The sequence below is a fragment of the Colobus angolensis genome, unplaced genomic scaffold, assembly GCF_000951035.1.
Source record: "Colobus angolensis palliatus isolate OR3802 unplaced genomic scaffold, Cang.pa_1.0 Scaffold90, whole genome shotgun sequence".
NCBI lineage: Eukaryota > Metazoa > Chordata > Mammalia > Primates > Cercopithecidae > Colobus > Colobus angolensis.
The window spans coordinates 833995-853332 of record NW_012122932.1 but is presented as its reverse complement, the minus strand read 5'-3'; the positions used below and the strand labels follow the sequence as shown (position 1 = coordinate 853332).

At 40.5% G+C, this 19338-nt stretch overlaps 1 protein-coding gene across 10 annotated transcripts in view; it reads left to right on the top strand.

Annotated features, from left to right (window-relative positions):
- PPP2R2B (protein phosphatase 2, regulatory subunit B, beta) overlaps nt 1-19338 on the top strand; it is a 499553-nt gene that overhangs the window by 382980 nt on the left and 97235 nt on the right. For 9 of the 10 annotated variants that reach the window (XM_011931487.1, XM_011931485.1, XM_011931486.1 and 6 more), the window contains 3 exons: nt 4969-5066; nt 7887-8052; nt 14904-15016. In XM_011931487.1, the coding sequence (XP_011786877.1) occupies nt 4969-5066; nt 7887-8052; nt 14904-15016 (377 nt within the window). Of the gene's footprint in view, nt 1-3694; nt 3705-4968; nt 5067-7886; nt 8053-14903; nt 15017-19338 lie in introns of those variants that run through there. The other variant, XM_011931492.1, reaches the window with a different exon arrangement.

Here is a 19338-nt window from a genome sequence, read left to right as displayed (position 1 = left end):
TGGGAGTCTAAGTCTCTTTGTAAGTCTCTAAGGACTTGCTTTATGAATCTGGATGCTCCTGTATTGGGTGCATATATATTTAGGATAGTTAGCTCTTCCTGTTGAATTGATCCCTTTACCATTGTGTAATAGCCTTCTTTGTCTCTTTTGATCTTTGATGGTTTAAAGTCTGTTTTATCAGAGCCTAGGATTGCAACTCTTGCTTTTTTTTGTTCTCCATTTGCTTGGTAGATCTTCCTCCATCCCTTTATTTTGAGCCTGTGTATGTCTCTGCATGTAAGATGGGTCTCCTGAATACAGCAAACTGATGGGTCTTGACTCTTTATCCAGTTTGCCAGTCTGTGTCTTTTAATTGGAGCGTTTAGTCCATTTACATTTAAGGTTAATATTGTTATGTGTGAACTTGATCCTGCCATTAAGATATTACTGGATATTTTGCTCGTTAGTTGATGCAGTTTCTTCCTAGCATCAATGGTCTTTACATTTTGGCATGTTTTTGCAATGGCTGGTACCGGTTGTTCCTTTCCATGTTTAGTGCTTCCTTCAGGGTCTCTTGTAAGGCAGGCCTGGTGGTGACAAAATCTCTAAGCATTTGCTTATCTGTAAAGGATTTTATTTCTCCTTCACTTATGAAACTTAGTTTGGCTGGATATGAAATTCTGGGTTTAAAATTCTTTTCTTTAAGAATGTTGAATATTGGCCCCCACTCTCTTCTGGCTTGTAGAGTTTCTGCCAAGAGATCCGCTGTTAGTCTGATGGGCTTCCCTTTTTGGGTACCCGACCTTTCTCTCTGGCTGCCCTTAAGATTTTTTCCTTCATTTCAACTTTGGTGAATCTGGCAATTATGTGTCTTGGAGTTGCTCTTCTCGAGGAGTACCTTTGTGGTGTTCTCTGTATTTCCTGAATTTGAATGTTGGCCTGCCCTACTGGGTTGGAGAAGTTCTCCTGGATGATATCCTGAAGAGTGTTTTCCAACTTGGTTCCATTTTCCCCCTTACTTTCAGGCACCCCAATCAGATGTAGATTTGGTCTTTTTACATAATCCCATACTTCTTGCAGGCTTTGTTCATATCTTTTTCTTCTTTTTTCTTTAGATTTCTCTTCTCACTTCATTTCATTCATTTGATCCTCAATCGCTGATACTCTTTCTTCCAGTTGATCAAGTCAGTTACTGAAGCTTGTGCATTTGTCACGTATCTCTTGTGTCATGGTTTTCATCTCTGTCAGTTCATTTATGGCCTTCTCTGCATTAATTATTCTGGTTATCAATTCTTCCACTCTTTTTTCAAGATTTTTAGTTTCTTTGCGCTGGGTGCGTAATTCCTCCTTTAGCTCTGAGAAGTTTGATGGACTGAAGCCTTCTTCTCTCATCTCGTCAAAGTCATTCTCCGTCCAGCTTTGATCCGTTGCTGGCAATGAGCTGTGTTACTTTGCAGTGGGAGATGCGCTCTTATTTATTGAATTTCCAGCTTTTCTGTCCTGCTTTTTCCCCATCTTTATAGTTTTATCAGCCTCTGTTCTTTGATGATGGTGACGTACTAATGGGGTTTTGGTGTGGGTGTCCTTCCTGTTTGTTAGTTTTCCTTGTAACAGTCAGGTCCCTCAGCTGTAGGTCTGTTGGAGATTGCTTGAGGTCCACTCCAGACCCTGTTTGCCTGGGTATCGGCTGCAGAAGATAGAATATTGCTGAATAGCAAGTACCTGTCTGATTCTTGCTTTGGAAGCTTCCTCTCAGGGGTGTACTCCACTGTGTGAGATGTGGGATGTCGGTCTGCCCCTAGTGGGGGATGTCTCCCAGTTAGGCTACTCAGGGGTCAGGGACCCACTTGAGCAGGCAGTCTGTCCGTTCTCAGATCTCAACCTCCGTGTTGGGAGATCCACTGCTCTCTTCAAAGCTGTCAGACAGAGTCGTTTGCATCTGCAGAGGTTTCTGCCGCTTTGTTGTTGTTGTTGTTGTTGTTGTTGTTGTTGTTTAGCTGTGCCCTGTCCCCAGAGGTGGAGTCTACAGAGACAGGCAGGCCTCCTTGAGCTGCTGTGAGCTCCACCCAGTTCAAGCTTCCCAGCGGCTTTGTTTACCTACTTAAGCCTCAGCAATAGCGGGCACCCCTCCCCCAGCCTCGCTGCTGCCTTGCCCTTAGATCGCAGACTGCTGTGCTAGCAATGAGGGAGGCTCTGTGGACGTGGGACCCTCCCGGCCAGGTGTGGGATATAATCTCCTGGTGTGCCCGTTTGCTAAGACCCTTGGTAAAGCACAGTATTGGGGTGGGAGTTTCCCGATTTTCCAGGTGTTGTGTGTCTCAGTTCCCCTGTCTAGGAAAAGGGATTCCCTTCCCCCTTGTAATTCCCAGGTGAGGCGATGCCTCGCCCTGCTTCAGCTCTCACTGGTCGGGCTGCAGCAGCTGACCAGCACTGATTGTCTGGCACTCCCTAGTGAGATGAACCCAGTATCTCAGTTGAAAATGCAGAAATCACCTGTCTTCTGTGTCGCTGGCGCTGGGAGCTGGAGACTGGAGCTGTTCCTATTCGACCATCTTGCTCCTTAATTCTTTTCTGATACCCAACTTGACCAAAAGGAAAGGCCCATCTTTAGTTCTCATTGTAAGACCCTTGCAGCCCACCCAGAACTCTACTGTTCTGCATTAGTCACTGTCCAGTGAAAGGGCATAGACTACATGTAAGCAGAACCTTAGAACATAGATCTAAGACAAGAGCTGGGCATTGTAAACCTCAGGCCTGGTTCCCACCACCCTCTCATTATTTCCTGCTACTCTTTCTTTCTGAGAAATGTTAGTATTTGAGCAGTTCAAGAGCCTTGAACTGGACCAGCCTTTGTACCTGACCAAAGACCAAGGTGAAAAGCAATAGCCATGCCTGCTTTAGGCCCTACCCAAATTGGGAAGCCTCATGAATAACCCTTTGCTAACCACTCATTGAAAAGTCAGAAGCAGTGGTTAATGTTAGAAGTGTAACTTAGCACTGGTGCTTTCAAGCAGGGCAGTCTGAGGCAACTGCAAATGTTAAGTAGATGCCTTCTGTCCTCTAAACATGGGAGTGGTTTGCTAAGATGGGCAAACTAAAACTATAAAAGGAAAGTGGTCAAATAACTCACTTGAGGTGTCTGACTTTCTCACTGGCTGGACTTTCTTTCTTCTCAATTCATGGGCATTGGTTCCATAAATGGACCTTCTAAACTTACATCTGGAACTTAGTAACCATATTGCTTATTTTGTGTTTCCTTAAGGGTAGCATTCAATGAAGGAGTCTTCTTGAGAAAATGAACTAGATTTTCAGTTAAGAGCATCAGTATTGGAATGAGATAGCCTACTCCAAATGAAGACTCTGTACACTAGAAGTCATAAACTGATAACCCACAAATCATATTCAGCCCACAGATATGATTATTTTTTCATTCTCATGGCATTGAAAAAAATACTTGCCAATGTATAAACTTTAAGAGATTTTTGCATAAACATCTTGATTTCCAGCTTCCTATATATACTTTAAAAATCAAAACATCAGGCAATACATGGCAATACAGGCAATCATGGCCCCAATCAGCTTAAGCTAAGTAGCCACTTGCCCCTTTAAAGGAGACATACGTAGTCTTTCTAGTTCACCTATGTTACTTTGTGGCCCTGTAGGGCTTTGAATTTGCTATCTATGAGGTCAGTCATCTAAGAAGTCAAAACAAGAAATGAAGAATTGTTCTTTTAAATGTGTCTAGCTTGAAAGTGACCAAGGTTTATACCTTATTTTTGTTAACTTCTGCACAATGAATGACCGTAAGGAGCCTTTTCCTACATGGAAAAGAACAGTTATATGTGAAGTGGAGAATTTTACACTACTTACCTGAACAAATCAGGCATACAAAGAAAATCCTGAAATGATGATATAAGAGTAAGATTTGAGATCAGAATTACTCAGGGGTAATTGCCTTAGTTTTCCACCTCACTGTTTCCCCTTTGCTATCCTTACATAGACATTACCTTCAGAATGTTCCTGTCAAAGGCCATAATCATAATTCCCCCGCCTCTTTTTTTTTTTTTTTTTTTTAACTCATTTGCACTCTTGGTAGCAATTGTTGGAGCCCTGCAGGGGAATAATTGTGGGGGAATTAACCTCTGACATTTTTCTAAAAATAGCCCTAATAAATCCAATCATAGGTAATTTACCTGTCCATGTTCCTCCAGGGGTAACCAGCATGGAAGAAAGATTTGGCAGGCTGGCATTCCGTCAGCAATTATCTGTGATCTGAGTTCCTGGTGCCTGTGCATTTTCTCTGATTAGAAATACAGAGTACAAATTACCCTCACTTCTCTGCCCTTGTGACCTTGTTTTCTCAGCACCCTTCTCCTGGGGTTGAAATAAGGCATGCTCTTCCAAAGGATGCACTGGGCTCACAAAAAAAGAAGGGGCACGGGCCAAGCTGGAGCATTCGTCAGTTCCTTCCTTGAATTATTGACTGGCAGAGTTTTCCCAATGATTTCTTTGTGCTCTGTTCCTCCATTTTCCATGACTGAGCTTCAAGCATCCTAACCCTGCTTCATCAGCGCCCCTAGGACTGATTTGAATAGCCACAACTGAAGCCTGTGTAGGGAAGATTCTTGGTGTAAAGGCCATGGGTGCATGAAGGGTGTGTGGTTGGTAGAAATCATCAAAGAAAATCACCATTTCCTTCAGCCATCATGAAGTTAATTTTCTCTTACTTAAAAAAGGGTCTAAATGTGCTTTTCCCTTTTATTCTCTCCAGATGTTCCAGGAGACCACGGTGCAGTGTGGGCATCTAGGAAATTTACTTCCCAAGTGCCACTTCTGGTGGCATTTAAAACCCAGAACATAATATCCTTGTAAATTCCACTGCAGAGACAAAGCCCTAAGCCCTTAAATGCACAGAAAAGTATATCTGTTGTCTATCCTTTCAAAGTAAGTGTGCAGTTACTTAAATTGCCTTTTTCTTCTTCTTTGCAGCTGACATTATCTCTACGGTAGAATTCAACCACACGGGAGAATTACTAGCGACAGGGGACAAGGGGGGTCGGGTTGTAATATTTCAACGAGAGCAGGAGGTAAGTGGTGGTGAATGCAAAATGCCCATTTTCTTCTCTTTTTAAAGGAGGCCTCCTACTGTTCTTTAATCCTTATGTGTCGCCCTTAACCTTGCTGCTTTGCTTGAAAACTAAAAACTGCCAAAAAGTCATTAACATCAACAGTTCTACATTCAGACTCATAAAAGCCCTGTAAAAGAGAGCCTTTTCTGGGCATGGCCTATCTTTCTAAGCCTGGATGTTACACCTTCAAAACAACTTCACTGCTAGCCTGACCTGCAAAATTCCATGGGTGCTTGTTGAGCATAACTCCTCCTTTTTCAGTGGGATCTGTCGTAGAGCCATTGAAATTCAGTCTCCCTTGATTTCAGGTGTTGCCAGAATATGTAGGAGAAAAAAAAAAAACATAGTTTATTTGCCAACAGATGTGAAGAGGACAACTTGGGACAGGAGAGAAGAAAATGATAGCTCGCCTCACCAAAGGGATTAAAGGCCACAAACTGGCATCTGAGTAAAGCATATGACACACATCACGGTATCACTGTAGGTGACACAGAGGCCCCTGAAGCTGAGTGCTACATATAGGACCATTTCTGAGCAGGAGTTCTAACTTCCAGTGACTCTCATAAACCCATTTCTTCCTGAGACCTGGGTTCCACTAGGAATTGTTTCTCTTTTTCATATAAATTGAGTTTTTTGGTGTCTGCTTCTGTTTGTTAGAATGGAATTATGGCCCAATTTGATTTCCTTGGCCTCCCCTGGCATGGTCTTGGAGCTTCCAGCAGGCCAGTCTGTGTTCTAGTAACTCTCCCATCTGCCACTGCCTGCCTCTGAGATTCACCGGGCACTCAGGAAGCGTGAGGGAGGCCCAGTGTGAGAGAAAGGTTTCACAAGAGACTTCCCTAGCAATTTAAAGCCTGCTTTGTGCCTCAAAGCCATTTGCGTTACACCTCCCCTCAAAAAAGGAAAGCCTCATTTAGAGGCGATATATTTGGTAATTGCACATTATTTGCAATTAATTTCTATAAGGGCATCGTAATCCCTCGGGGTTCCGTATAAATTCAAGTGTTCAGCATTAAATCAGGCATCCAGCCTATTCCATTGGCCCTGGAAACACGAAAATGTGGTTGGCAAGTAGAAACTAATAGCTCTTCGTGACCTGGAATTTTTCCTGCTTTTCCAGAGCTGCCTAGTGCTAATTGGTCTGGCACATACTACACACACTTGACAGTCTGATTTGGATGGTAGCAAATCAACACTCTTATAAATGTATTGTTCAGGTAGACTGGCTCTCTCTGCAAATGAGCAGGATAGTACCAAGTATGTCAGCATTTAAAGTCTTTTGAACACTGATTTTCAAACCTCCTTTTCCAGCTTTTTCTTTAAAAAAAAAAAAAAAACCCAATTAGGTTCGCAGTGATGATAAAGAGGAACCGGAGGAGCTATTTAGCATAAATTACCCAAGGCAGCATGTTGCCAGTAATATTCTGCTCTACATTTTCTGTTAGCTATTTATAGGTTTCACCTATTTTAATTTAGTGAAATATTTGGGAAGCCTGATTCATTAGTGGAATGATGGGGGACACATTTTCTAAAGCAGGGTAGTTTTGTTCAATAAAAAAATAAATGTCAATGAGGATAAAGAACCTGCAATTAAGCATTAAGCTTTGTGGCCATTCTTGGGATTAAAATGAGCACTAAATCTGAGAAACAAACCCATGTGACGTCATCTAGGGCAGACCTGCTTTTGACTTCAGTGGGTGAACTCCAGGAGTGAATTCTTAGGAGGCACACTCCCAGAGAGTCCGCACAAATACATCTCACACCCAGGGTTCAGCACTCTCGCTGGTCAGTAAGTTGAGATTTGGGTTTGGATATTTTATATCCACCTAGAAATACACAGTTGGAAATTAACCCTTTTAATAAGAGTCAAGCTTTTATAACAAACGTTTAATAAGACTCATATTTGAATTTTTGAGTTTTTCAAAGCCTGCATCTTGAAGCTCTTGGTAATAAGGACCTAAAATACCTGAAATAAAACTTCCCTTTCCACTTTCCTCTTCTTCTCCTTCTTTCTTTCACATCCTGTTTTTTCTCTTCTCTTCCTTTTTTTCTTTTTCTTCCCGTTTCTGCAGACCCTTGCCCTTGGGTTTAATTCTCTCATGTATGTAGTCCCTGCTGTTTGCTCATTGCATGATCAGTGCTAGAGGAAAGCCAAGAGGTAAAGTCTCATCATTCCTTAATGATGCAGGTAGCATCCCTGAGCTCCTGTCTGCTTTGTCACTCATGTTGGAAAGAAAAACAGAAAAAAGTAGCAGGGGCATATCTGAGGCCCAAATCTTCTCCTTATGAGCTGTGAGACCTAGGGGAAGTCATTTAATATCTGAGCCTCTTTTGTCCATTTCTTTGCCCCGTCTACCTCAGAGGTTTCATGATGAGAATCAGATGAGATCTTACAAGGCCAATGAAAGTCACAGATGCTACAACTTTGTAGTCTCTTTAAGGGCTCGATGTAAGTATTTAGGAATGCCACTGTGGGATGGCTCACTCCGATGGGTGACTGCAGCATCTGTTAGGATGCAAAAAGAAAATATTAGAACTTCTATTTATATTGATTTTAAAATTTTGTTCTATTTTAATATATTTCTAGGTATGTATTATATATACTGTATGATAGCACAGAAGTTCATGTGTATAATTACATAGTTTTTTTTTTCAGAGGTGCTAGTGGCCCTGCCCTCATCCCACCCCCAATGACTGCTAGAAAAAGAAGGGAGTTGGCGAGTTTTACAGTTGGCTACTGTGATTTAATCGTTTGTGTATTTTTTTCCTTTCCTACAGAGTAAAAATCAGGTTCATCGTAGGGGTGAATACAATGTTTACAGCACATTCCAGAGCCATGAACCCGAGTTCGATTACCTGAAGAGTTTAGAAATAGAAGAAAAAATCAATAAAATAAGATGGCTCCCCCAGCAGAATGCAGCTTACTTTCTTCTGTCTACTAATGGTAGGTGGAAGTGATTTTTCCTGTTTGGTATTTTCAGTGATACAGTCGGCCAAACTATATATTTCAATCTCTCTTAACCTCAATTTTCCTTTGAACCGTGTGGGCTGTTGAAAAACTTAGAAATAACATTTGCAAGATGCTTAGCAGAGTGCCTGGCACACACAGATTTGGCCCTCACTAAATAGTAACTATTGTTTTTTAAAATATTTAATTTATGACCCAATTATGTGAGACCCATTATCTGCAGTTTGCAACTATTGCAGATTATTTGCAGGTGTTTTTGGAATGTGACTTCCTGTCTTAAGATTCACTGAATGTTATTCTGGGAATACATTTCAGGAAACTCAACATGCTGTCTCTGTGAGGTTGGCATATTGAATAGAAGTTATTAATCCCTAAATATATTTTAGGGTCTGCAAAGCAGATGGCTGTGTGTCTCTCTGACAAAAATTAAGTTCTAAGATAGGAGCACAAGGCAAGAAGAGATAGGGACTTTATCAAAAAAAAAAAAAAAATCAAGAAAGGGTTTCTTTCCCTATCTCCCTCCATACTTAACACCATTTGTTGGATGAAGAGGAGTTGACATAAATAGGTCAGAGAGAGAGGATGTTGGGTATTGAATAGAGAGACAAATTACATAATCACTGGGTAAGTCTTTATACAGTGGAATTACCTAACCTCCAGGTTCTTAAATCCTTGCTAAAAGAAACCATCTAAGCTCAAAACAACTTGGCATAAAGTCAGATGTTAAAGGGTGCTAATTGAATAGCATAACAATTAAAAGGATTCATATTTAAAAATTAAACACCCTCTCCCAAGAAAATGGTTGGAGAATGATTCATTTTATCTCACATGTGAATCTATGAGGAATATACATTTTAATTTAAATCGAGAAGCAAGAAGCAAGGGATTTAAAAAGAAAGGGAAATGTTCATATTTCAAGTGAAGAAATAAAATGTCAATAATGTGATCAAACGTATATGAATATTTTTAAAGACTGGAAGGAAATACAACATAAGGTTCATCATGATTAATTTTTGTGCAGTATGGGTAACTTGCCAATTTGTTCCTTTTGTCATTTTAATTTGTAAAGTTTTTACAGTGAGTCTCATATTAATCTCATGGAAATAAAGGGGCAAGTTATTTAATGCATTTGAACGCCAAATCTCTCAAATATAAAGCCAGCATAGAAGTCTAAAAAATGACAATTCGGATGCAACTGGTTTAGGGTTATCCAAGCATATCTCATCTCCTCATGACCAGATCTCTACTCATCTGTTTTTCCAGACTCCAGGTAGTTTGATTCTTTCTCATAACTCTATTTATTGTTCTATTTATGTTTTGCAATCCTGATTTCTTGGAAGCCAAACCACAAAAATTTGTTTCAATTTCTTTCCTTTTACTTTTGCTATTTAAGTTTCACTAACAGGCTTTGCAGATTGAACACTACTTGAAATAAAAGAGACTTATGATGATTTTGACTTACTTCAGGCAGAGGAAAAATGTCTGATTGTCTTCTATAGCTAACTTACTTTATATGATCAAATTTAGCCTATTGATTATTGCATTTAAAACTCAAGGACTTGGCCAGGCGCGATGGCTCACGCCTGTAATCCCAGCACTTTGGGAGGCCGAGGTGGGCAGATCACGAGATCAGGAGATCGAGACCATCCTGGCTAACACGGTGAAACCCTGTCCCTACTAAAAATACAAAACAAAAAAAATTAGCCGGGTGTGGTGGTGGGCACCTGTAGTACCAGCTACTCGGGAAGCTGAGGCAGGAGAATGGTGTGAATCCAGGAGGCGGGGCTTGAAGTCAGCCAAGATCACTCCACTGCCCTCCAGCCTGGGCGACAGAACAAGACTCCATCCCGAAAAAAAAAAAAAAAAAAAAACCTCAAGGACTTATTAACTAGCTTGTTGAGGGGGATAGGAAAAAAAATCAGTGAAATGCAATGAAGATTAATTATATAGCATAATATTCTGTTAATTGAGTTTTTAAATAGTTTTTTGATTAACAAGGATATTATCTTCCCATTTGGGATACTGTTTCATATGCCAACAGCATCTCAAAATGATTCTTCTAAGAAAAATTCCCATGTTCTTATGTAATTTTCTTTTTTATACTAATATTGAGGTTGAGAATCCCCCTTAGGCCAAATAGGTTAACATGCAAAAATTAATGGAAGACAATTGGAATTACTGTACAAAAGAGAAAATGAAGATAGATGATAAGATTGTGCTTAAAAGCTGCCACAAGTGATGATAAACTACTCAGAGAACCAGCAAGAAGAAAGAAAAAGTCATTACTCATATTAACAGTCACATGTTCCTTAGACTTTTTTATTCACAAAGCTTCAAGACACTGAGTCAAGAAAAATAGTGTGATAATAAAGTCAAGAATGACTCCAGGCAACCCAACCAGGGGGAATTGCATTGAATTCACCTTCAATTATCTCTAAGAAAATATACTGCTTATCTTATTATAGTTAGGAACAATTTTACTTTCTGCTAGAATATATTTTCAACCTTACAATTTCAATAAAAAATGAAACCAACATTCAATTGTGAATCTAGACCCTCAAATTATTTACCACATAAAAACACATTGTTTTATCTCATTTTCTACTTCCACTTTAATACCTATAACGAGAAGGGGGAATATATTGAATTTGTTTTTCTCACTATGAAACTAGTACATGTTCATTGTAAAAAAAAAAAAAAAAAAAAGAAAAACAAAAATAATAAAAGTGTTCCCATCCAGAGAGAACCACTGTTAAGTCTTTTAAAGAAAAAAGCAAAAAGACATGAATAAATCTGTTTGTTTCTTAACAGAAATATGATATATTCTGCAAACTCTTTTGTAACCAGGTTTTTATTAATATAACACTTACTAACAGGAATATCTTCCCAATTGTTAGTCTAAAATACCATAATGGCCACATAGTATTTCCTTGCGTGATTCTTCTGTAGTTTACTAGTAAGCCGCCTCCTATTAGTCCTTTAGCTGTTAACAAATTCTCACTATTATAAATCATATATACTATGTTATAGTATACATAATACATTCTATCCCTATAAGTATATTTGCAGGGATAGATGTTGGTATAGATAAATATGATTAGGCAAATGCATACCATAAACTAAGTATGTCATATTATGTTTACTAAAAACAGTTACATAATTGTATACATAAATATAAAAAAACACAAAATTTGTATAATAGATATCTCCAGTGGAATTAAGGGAGTTTTTTACCTTTGTGATTATTTTATTTTATTTTTCCCCCACCTCTCCCCTGATATGATTATTTGAATAACCATTCCATGTACCACTTGTATAACAAAAAGAAGGAAATAAAATGAGAAAATACAAAATCTGTATGTGCAATATTATAGATTTAGATTCTACCCCCAAAGTACATAGAAAAAGCACTATAAGGATTTATGAAAAATGTTAATGATGATCATCCCTGACTGGAGAAGTTGTTGGTGATTTTTATTCTTTACGTTATACCCATGATTTCTCTGTTTCTCTGTATAGCAATTTGTCATTCATGATAAGAAAAATATACAATGTTAACTTTGCAAAGGGGATGGGATACATTCCAAATCCATGCAACAAAAAAAATTTAGTATTAAAATTGTGGGGATGTTCTAAGCCATAGCTGATCAAGAGCTAGTCACGTGACTGTATAAATATGGCCCATGTTCATTTTCTCACCCTAAAAAGCAGTTCGGTATGCAGCAGGATCTCCTTTTGCTCCAGCACAAGCCAGGGTGACTGCACAATTCAGAGCGCACAGATCATACACTTAGCAGCCTTGCCAGTGTGTCAGACATGAGCAGCCCAAGTGATGCCCAGATAAAAGAAAATGGGGCACTTATTTGCTGCTGAAAGCCCACTTCACAATGTGGTACATTAAGACCTCCAAGAACAAGGCATTTGTTTCTGGCAGCTTCAAGGCGAATGGTACTGTGATCCACATCTCCTACTTAGAAGATCTGTCCTCCCAAAGGTATGAGAATTGGGAGGTGGTGGTGAAAAGTCAGGTGAGGAGAAGTGGAGGAATGAAGCAAGGAGCAAAAGAGGAAGGAATTCCCAGAGGGACAGCTTTTCTTCCCCGACAGTGTTACAGAGAAGAAATAGGATGTGCTGATATCATCGAGGGATGAAGCTAAAGCTGTCAGAGCAACATGTTATTATGGCAGAATAGTTGCCCAATTTGCTAATTCTAATAAAAGCTGTCATTTGTGCACCATTATTAGAAGCCTAATACTGTGTTAAACACTCTCCATGCTGTGATTTATTTAATCCTCATCAGATCCCCATCAGGAAGATACTGTTTCCCCAGTTTACAAATAAAGAAACTGAGGCACCATCTTTCTTTGTAAGATTGAACTATGAGGGATATACTCATACTAATTTTTTTTTTTTCTTAAATTCAAACTTAAGTGGGTGTTCTGTACTTTTTTACTTGCTAAATCTAGCAATCCTATTTGTTGCTTAAGAAATACTAGTTATGGTCAGGTGTGGTGGCTCATGCCTGTAATCCCAGCACTTTGGGAGGCAAAGGTGGGCAGATTGCTTGAGCCTGGGAGTTTGAGATCAGCCTAGGCAACACGACAAAACGACATCTCTATAAAAAATACAAAAATTCGCTGAGTGTGTTGACATGCGACTGTGGTCCTAGTTACTCTGGAGGCTGAGATGAGAGAATCACCTGAGCCCAGGAAGTCGAGGCTGCAGTGAGCCATGATCACACCACTGCACTCCAGCCTAGGTGACAGAGTGAGACCCTATCTCAATTAAAAATAAAAGAAGAAGAGAGGAAGGGAAGAAAAGGGAGAGGAAGGGTGGGAGGAAGGGAAGGAAGAAGGGAAGGAAGGAAGGAAAGAAGGAAGGAAGGAAGGAAGGAAAGAAGGAAGGAAAGGAGGGAGGGAGGGAAGGAAGGAAGGAAGGAGGGAGGGAAGGGAGGAAGGGAGGAAGGGTTATGTACCCACTGCCTGGGAATCCCCGTCCTTGGCCATGTGACTGGCGTCAGAGTGGGCATTGGGCCCAAGGTTGTCTAATTCTAAACCCTACCTTGTGCAGGACAGAGGAAGATACAAAGAAGGCAACCAAGTTTCTGCCTTCAAAAAGATATGTTAAAACAAGTATAAAAAATGTACACTGGATCTGATAAGGAAAGCCCACTAAGGCATGTGGCCGGCAGACATGATTTGTTTGCCTGATCTTGTCTCCTTAAATAATTGAATTAGGCCGGGCGCGGTGGCTCACGCCTGTAATCCCAGCACTTTGGGAGGCCAAGGCGGGTGGATCACGATGTCAGGAGATCAAGACCATCCTGGCTAACACGGTGAAGCCCCGTCTCTGCTGAAAATACAAAAAAATTAGCCAGGCATGGTGGTGGGCGACTGTAGTCCCAGCTACTCGGGAGGCTGAGGCAGGAGTATGTCATGAACCCGGGAGGCAGAGCTCGCAGTGAGCCGAGATCGCGCCACTGCACTCCAGCCTAGGTGAAAATGAGAGAGTCCGTCTAAAAAAAAAATACATAAATTAATTAAAAAATTAAAAGCCTTCCTGTAGGGCATGTCATTCCAGCTCCACAGATCCTTTAGCCCTTTTTACTCATTTCCTTGGCCTGCATGACACACGTAGGGATGGGAGTTCTCATGGAAGTTCTGTAGGGATAGGAGTTCTCTGTTTCAATGCTATGGAGAATGACAGGTGTCATCAAGTTGTGTAAAGTGCTGGGGCAGTACAAAGCTGAGAAAGGCAGTTTCCAGCTGGAGACTCCATAGAGGCAGCAAAAGGAAAGGAGCATTTCAATGTATCTCCTTACCATTTTATTTTCCTGAATATTGATAGAAATATGCACTATGTAGGTAGATAAGATTTGTTCATTTGCCCTACTAATGTTTGTTGAGCAGCTACTATGTGCCAGGCACTGTTCTGGGTGCTGGTGGTACAGTGATGAACAAGGGAGATAGAATCCCTGCCTTCAACAATTTTACACTCTAGTGAGACAAGACAGATAGTTATTTGATAAATAATCAACCAATTGTCAGGTAGTAAAAAGTATTATGAAGAAAAATAAAGCAGCAGAGAGGAGATAGAGAATGGTTCTGAGGACAGCACTTTTAGGTAGGTTTTACATAAGCCTCTCTAAGGTTGGGATGCAAATGCAAGAGAAAAGTAAAGAAGCGAATTACATGAAAAAGAGGGTAAAGGGCTTTCCTGGCAGAAGACACAGCAAGTGCAAAGGCCCCAAGGCTTAGTGAGCTTAACGTGTACCTGGAGCAGTAGGGAAGCCATGTGGCAGGAGCACAGTGAGTGAGCAGGGAGAGGGTGGACAGGGAGGCCAGAAAGGTGGAGAAAGTGGAGAGGGCAGGTCATGAAGGGCCTTTTAGGACATGGTAAGGATGATGTGTCAGTGAGGTGAGATGCTAAAATAGAATAGCACCTACTTCCAGAGTTATGACTGTTAAACAAATTTTTCATGTAAAATTCTTAGTTACATTGTAAGCTCTGTGTATGTCACTACTCTTGTTATTCAATGTTCAATAAATGTTTTTATGGAATGAGCTAAATTAAGGTATACACTATAGATTTAAGAGCCCATTGTCAGGGAAATCCATTTGTCCCAGCATAATGTATGTTTTTGTTTTGAAATATGAGCTCTGCCTTCAAATGACAAGGGATTTATGTACGGCAACCGTTTCTGTGAGCCAGCTTCTGTAGCAATTCTCTCCAACCTTACCTCTTCCTTTCCCCACTGCCCCCAGGAAAACTCCCTTATGAGCTTGCTTTTCACTATAATTCTGACTTAATCTGGTTGCCCACTGCAGATAAAACTGTGAAGCTGTGGAAAGTCAGCGAGCGTGATAAGAGGCCAGAAGGCTACAATCTGAAAGATGAGGAGGGTCGGCTCCGGGATCCTGCCACCATCACAACCCTGAGGGTGAGTGCACATGGTTGCCCTGGCCACCACGGTCAGGGGCAGGTCTCCTAAGGTTGGCCACGTGCTGGTTGTTACCGTAGGTTGCAACTATAATGGGCCAGTGAGGGAATGTAGGCAGAGACTCAGCCTACCCCAGTCTCTCTCTGGTGGCAGATGGAGAAGCAGGAAAGGTGCCAAGCCTTCTAATGACTACAAATCCATGCTTTTCCTTTTGTCCCAGAAGACTTGCCCACATGGCCACTGCCAGACGTTACTATAATCTTAGCCTCTGTTGTTCACATTATCTAAAATGTCTTGAGCACTTTCTGTACTCAAGGTACAGGGATGAGAACCCAGATGGCGAGTTGCAGTCTTGCGATTCAGAACACAAACTTAATAATCTAACAGACCTGGCTTCAAATTCTGCCACTTACCCAAATTTCTCAATAGTTACTTAACCTTTTTGAGCTTTCACCATGCAAGTTAATTTTAGCTTCTCCATCTGCAAAACGGGGAACACAGTACCTACTGCTTGTGGACTTATGAGGAAGAAATGTAAGAAGGATGGAAAACCCTTCCTCTATGGCTGGTCCTCAATATATGATTCTCTACTCTTAGTCTGAGTGGCTTCCTTCCTGTTCTTCAGAAATACATAGTCTGATAAAGAGGAGTTGTAAGACTAATATACAAATGATTATGGCACTAAATATAGTAAGATAAATGCATTGAGAGAGTGTTGGAGAGTTGTAGTTTGATCAAAGGAGGAAGAAATTATCTGTGGTTGTTGGAGACCAGAAAAGTTCAAATAGGAAAGTGGCATTAAAAACGGATTTCTCAAAGGGAACTTTTAAGGGAAGGGTCTCTAGATGTAAGGTAAAGTGGGTTAGGACTGGATGATGAGCTCAGTTATGAGCACATTCAATGTGAGCAGTAAAGCAGGCACATGTTGGGATAGCCCTAGCCCCAACGGGCTTGTAAAACTGTGTAAAATATGTGATTTCAGATACCAGCAACTCTGCTAAAGACCAAAAGCAAGAAGGGAGACAGTGAAGCAGATGTGAGGAAAAGAGGTTCTTGCCCTATGTTTGAAAGCCAAAGTGAGATGGTCATTGTATGCTTGATTAGCTCACTTGTTTATTTCTTTAATAATTCATTTATTCATACATCTGCTTATTCAGCAGTTACTTTTTGAATATAGACTCTCTGCTGACCACCGTGCTAGACTATTAGGTGTTTACCCTGTACTAATGGGTACATGGTCTTCAGTTGAGCTGCTTCTGAGCTCACAAGCAGTGGCGACTCACTTTCCTCTCATCAGCCTATGCCTTCAACTCTGAAGAACCTCCATGCAAGTCCACCTTATCAGACTGGGTGGACTTGGCATAAACCCAGCCTTGATGCTCTGAATGTGCAGGGGTTTTGGAGGCTGGAAAGTAGAGTAGTGAAGAGTATTATTGTTGAGTCAGTCTAGTCAGTAGTGAAGAGTATTATTGTTGAGTCAGTCTAAGACTAATTTCAACGACAAAACAGCATTTTACATATTTGCTATGGTTTGAATGAGGATCCTCCAAAACTGGGGTGTTGCCAATGTGATAGTATTAGGAGGTGGGCCTTTGAAAAATGATTGGGGCAGGAGGGTTCCTTCCTCATTAATGGGATTAGGTTCCCTTATAAAGGGGATTGACAGTGAAGTTAGTCCTCTCTTGCCCTTCTGCCTTGTGCATGTGAAGACACAGTGTTCCTCCTCCCCACAGCATGCAGCCTTCACTAGAGAATTCTGGCTCCATTACTTTCCAATAGTGACCTTGGGCATATTACAGTCATGTATCATTTAATGATGGGAATATATTCTGAGAAATGCATTGTTGGGTGACTTCATTTTTGTGAAAACATCACAGAGTGTGCTTATGCAAACCTAGATGGTATAGCTTACTACAGACCTAGACTACATTGTATAGCCTGTTGCTCCTCAGCTACAAACCTGTACACATGTTCCTGTGTTGAATACTGCAAGTAGTTATAACACAATGGTATTTGTGTATATAAACATATCTAAACATGGAAAAGGGACAGTACAAATACGGTATTATAATCTTATGGAACCAATGTTATTGACCAAAACATCATGTGACATGTGGCTATATTTGAACACCTTGTGCCTCCAAAGTCTCATCTGTATAACAGGGATGATGATAGTCACTGCTTCCTGGAATTGTTGTGAGGATTCAATAAGTTATTTTGTGTAAAAAAGAGCTTAACCTGTGTAGTGCTGGCTCACAAAAAGCACTCAATAATGTTAGTTTCCTGCTGTTGTTTTAGTATTAACAACACCATCATCACCATGGCTATTATTACCCCCTACTGATAGTGGGCCTATTAATATAAGACAATTCAGTTGTTGTTTTTTTTTTATACTTTTTATACTGTTGTATTTATTCTACAAACTACTCACCAATATTTACTAAGTGGCAAACACCGTATTGGCAATATAGCAGGAATAAGACTGTGTTTTGCCCCTTGAGACATGGTAATCTTATGGGGGAAAACAAGTGGATTAAGTGCCACTTAGAGTTTATACCATGAACTTAATGTCCAGACTTTACCTTGCCCTTATTTGCTATGTGGATGGAATTTCTCAGATGCCGTCTGTAGACCCCACTGTGGAATCCTACTGTCCATGGCATCCTATGGGATTTCATATATCTGTGCTTAACCCTGGGAGAATTCCATCCCTATGATAAAAAGCAGAGAAGGCCTATTCAGTTTCCACGAGAGCAGAGAGCCTCCCCATGCCAAGCCAGTGATGCCAATGAAGTGGACTTCAGATGAAACAGAGAAGGAGGTCCTGAGGTGTGGCTGGGAGTTGGAAAATTCCAGCTCTGGTTCTCACTTTCTTACTAACCAGCTGTGTAAACTAACTGATGAATCATCCTTTTTCCCTCTGAGCTTAGTTTCTAAGCTGCCAAGCAGAGGACTGGGAAATGCAGATTCCCGAGACCCATTCCAGAGAGGAGGTCCAAAGGAATCTGCATTTTCAACACTTGCCCCTGGTGGCTGAGACAAGGGGGGGGTCTGCTGTCACTGGACTCTATCATCCCTGAGACACATTCGAGCTATCATTTTTATGAATCTTTGTTATTTTTCAATTATTTGAGAATTGAAAATTCTCAAATAATCTGGAGAGACATATTATATTTGCTATATGATTATAAATATCAGTATCTGTATTTACCTCCTCTCCTTTCCTAGGCTCTCAAATATCCTGCATTTCAGTGTAAACATCCACACCACAGCACTCTTTAAACACTGAAAAGTCCAGCTTCCTTTTATTTTTGATCACAGTGGTAGAAGAAAAAAAAAAAAAGCAGGCAACCCTGAAGACTAGATTCAGAACAATGACTCCAAACAGAGAATGAGCTGACGTGATATTAATCAGACTATAATTTACCTTTTGAAATATGCATTGCCAGCAATTGTATCTTTTTTCCCTTCCCTGTACTATGATTACTTCTTGCTCACTTTCATACTTTCCAGTTCTATGTGGGTATTGAGAGTGAGAACATTTAATAATGCCCGACAGCTAATTAATCCTCACTGTGTAATGTACCTGTTCTGTTTCAGTGCTGAGAGACTCAGCTTTTCAAAGCAAGAATGTGACTGTATCTTTCATGTAAGATAGCCTTTCAAAATCAATCTCGTTACCAAAAGAGCCTATGAGAAGCATGTCTATGAAAACTATATCCCCTGCTCAATATCATAACATAAAGCAATAATCATGGTGATAATTTAATAATACACCTTACAGTTGTAAAGTACCATTTATATTGCAAAGCATTTTGTTACCTAGTCCCTTAATTCATCTTCAGAATAGCCAATGAGGAGGGCAGGATAGGTATTTAGCAGGTGAAAATGCTGGTCTGTAGCATTTATTGATCATTTGTCATATCCCATGCACCATGCTGCACTCTCTATCTGCATTAGCTATCTCAAAGGGTGTTAAAAAGCTCATTTAACACATGAGGCTCCAAGTAGTTAAGTAGCATACCCAAGATCATGCAGGGCTGAGAACCAAGTCTTAATCTACTTTGCTCTGGGATCTGAGCCCTTCAGTCCGATGCAGCCTCAGAGAGGGAAAACGACTTACCCAGTATCCCTCAACTGGTTTTTCCAGGACTGGGACTAAAAATCAAGAGTTAGGGCTCTTAGACATATAAAATTGGGCATTTGAAATGTTTGTCTTAATAATTAGTGCCATTATTATTCCAGGTCAGGGGATCAATCGATTGATATCTATCTATCTATCTCTCTCTCTCTCTTCCTCCCTCTACTTCCCGCCCTCCCTC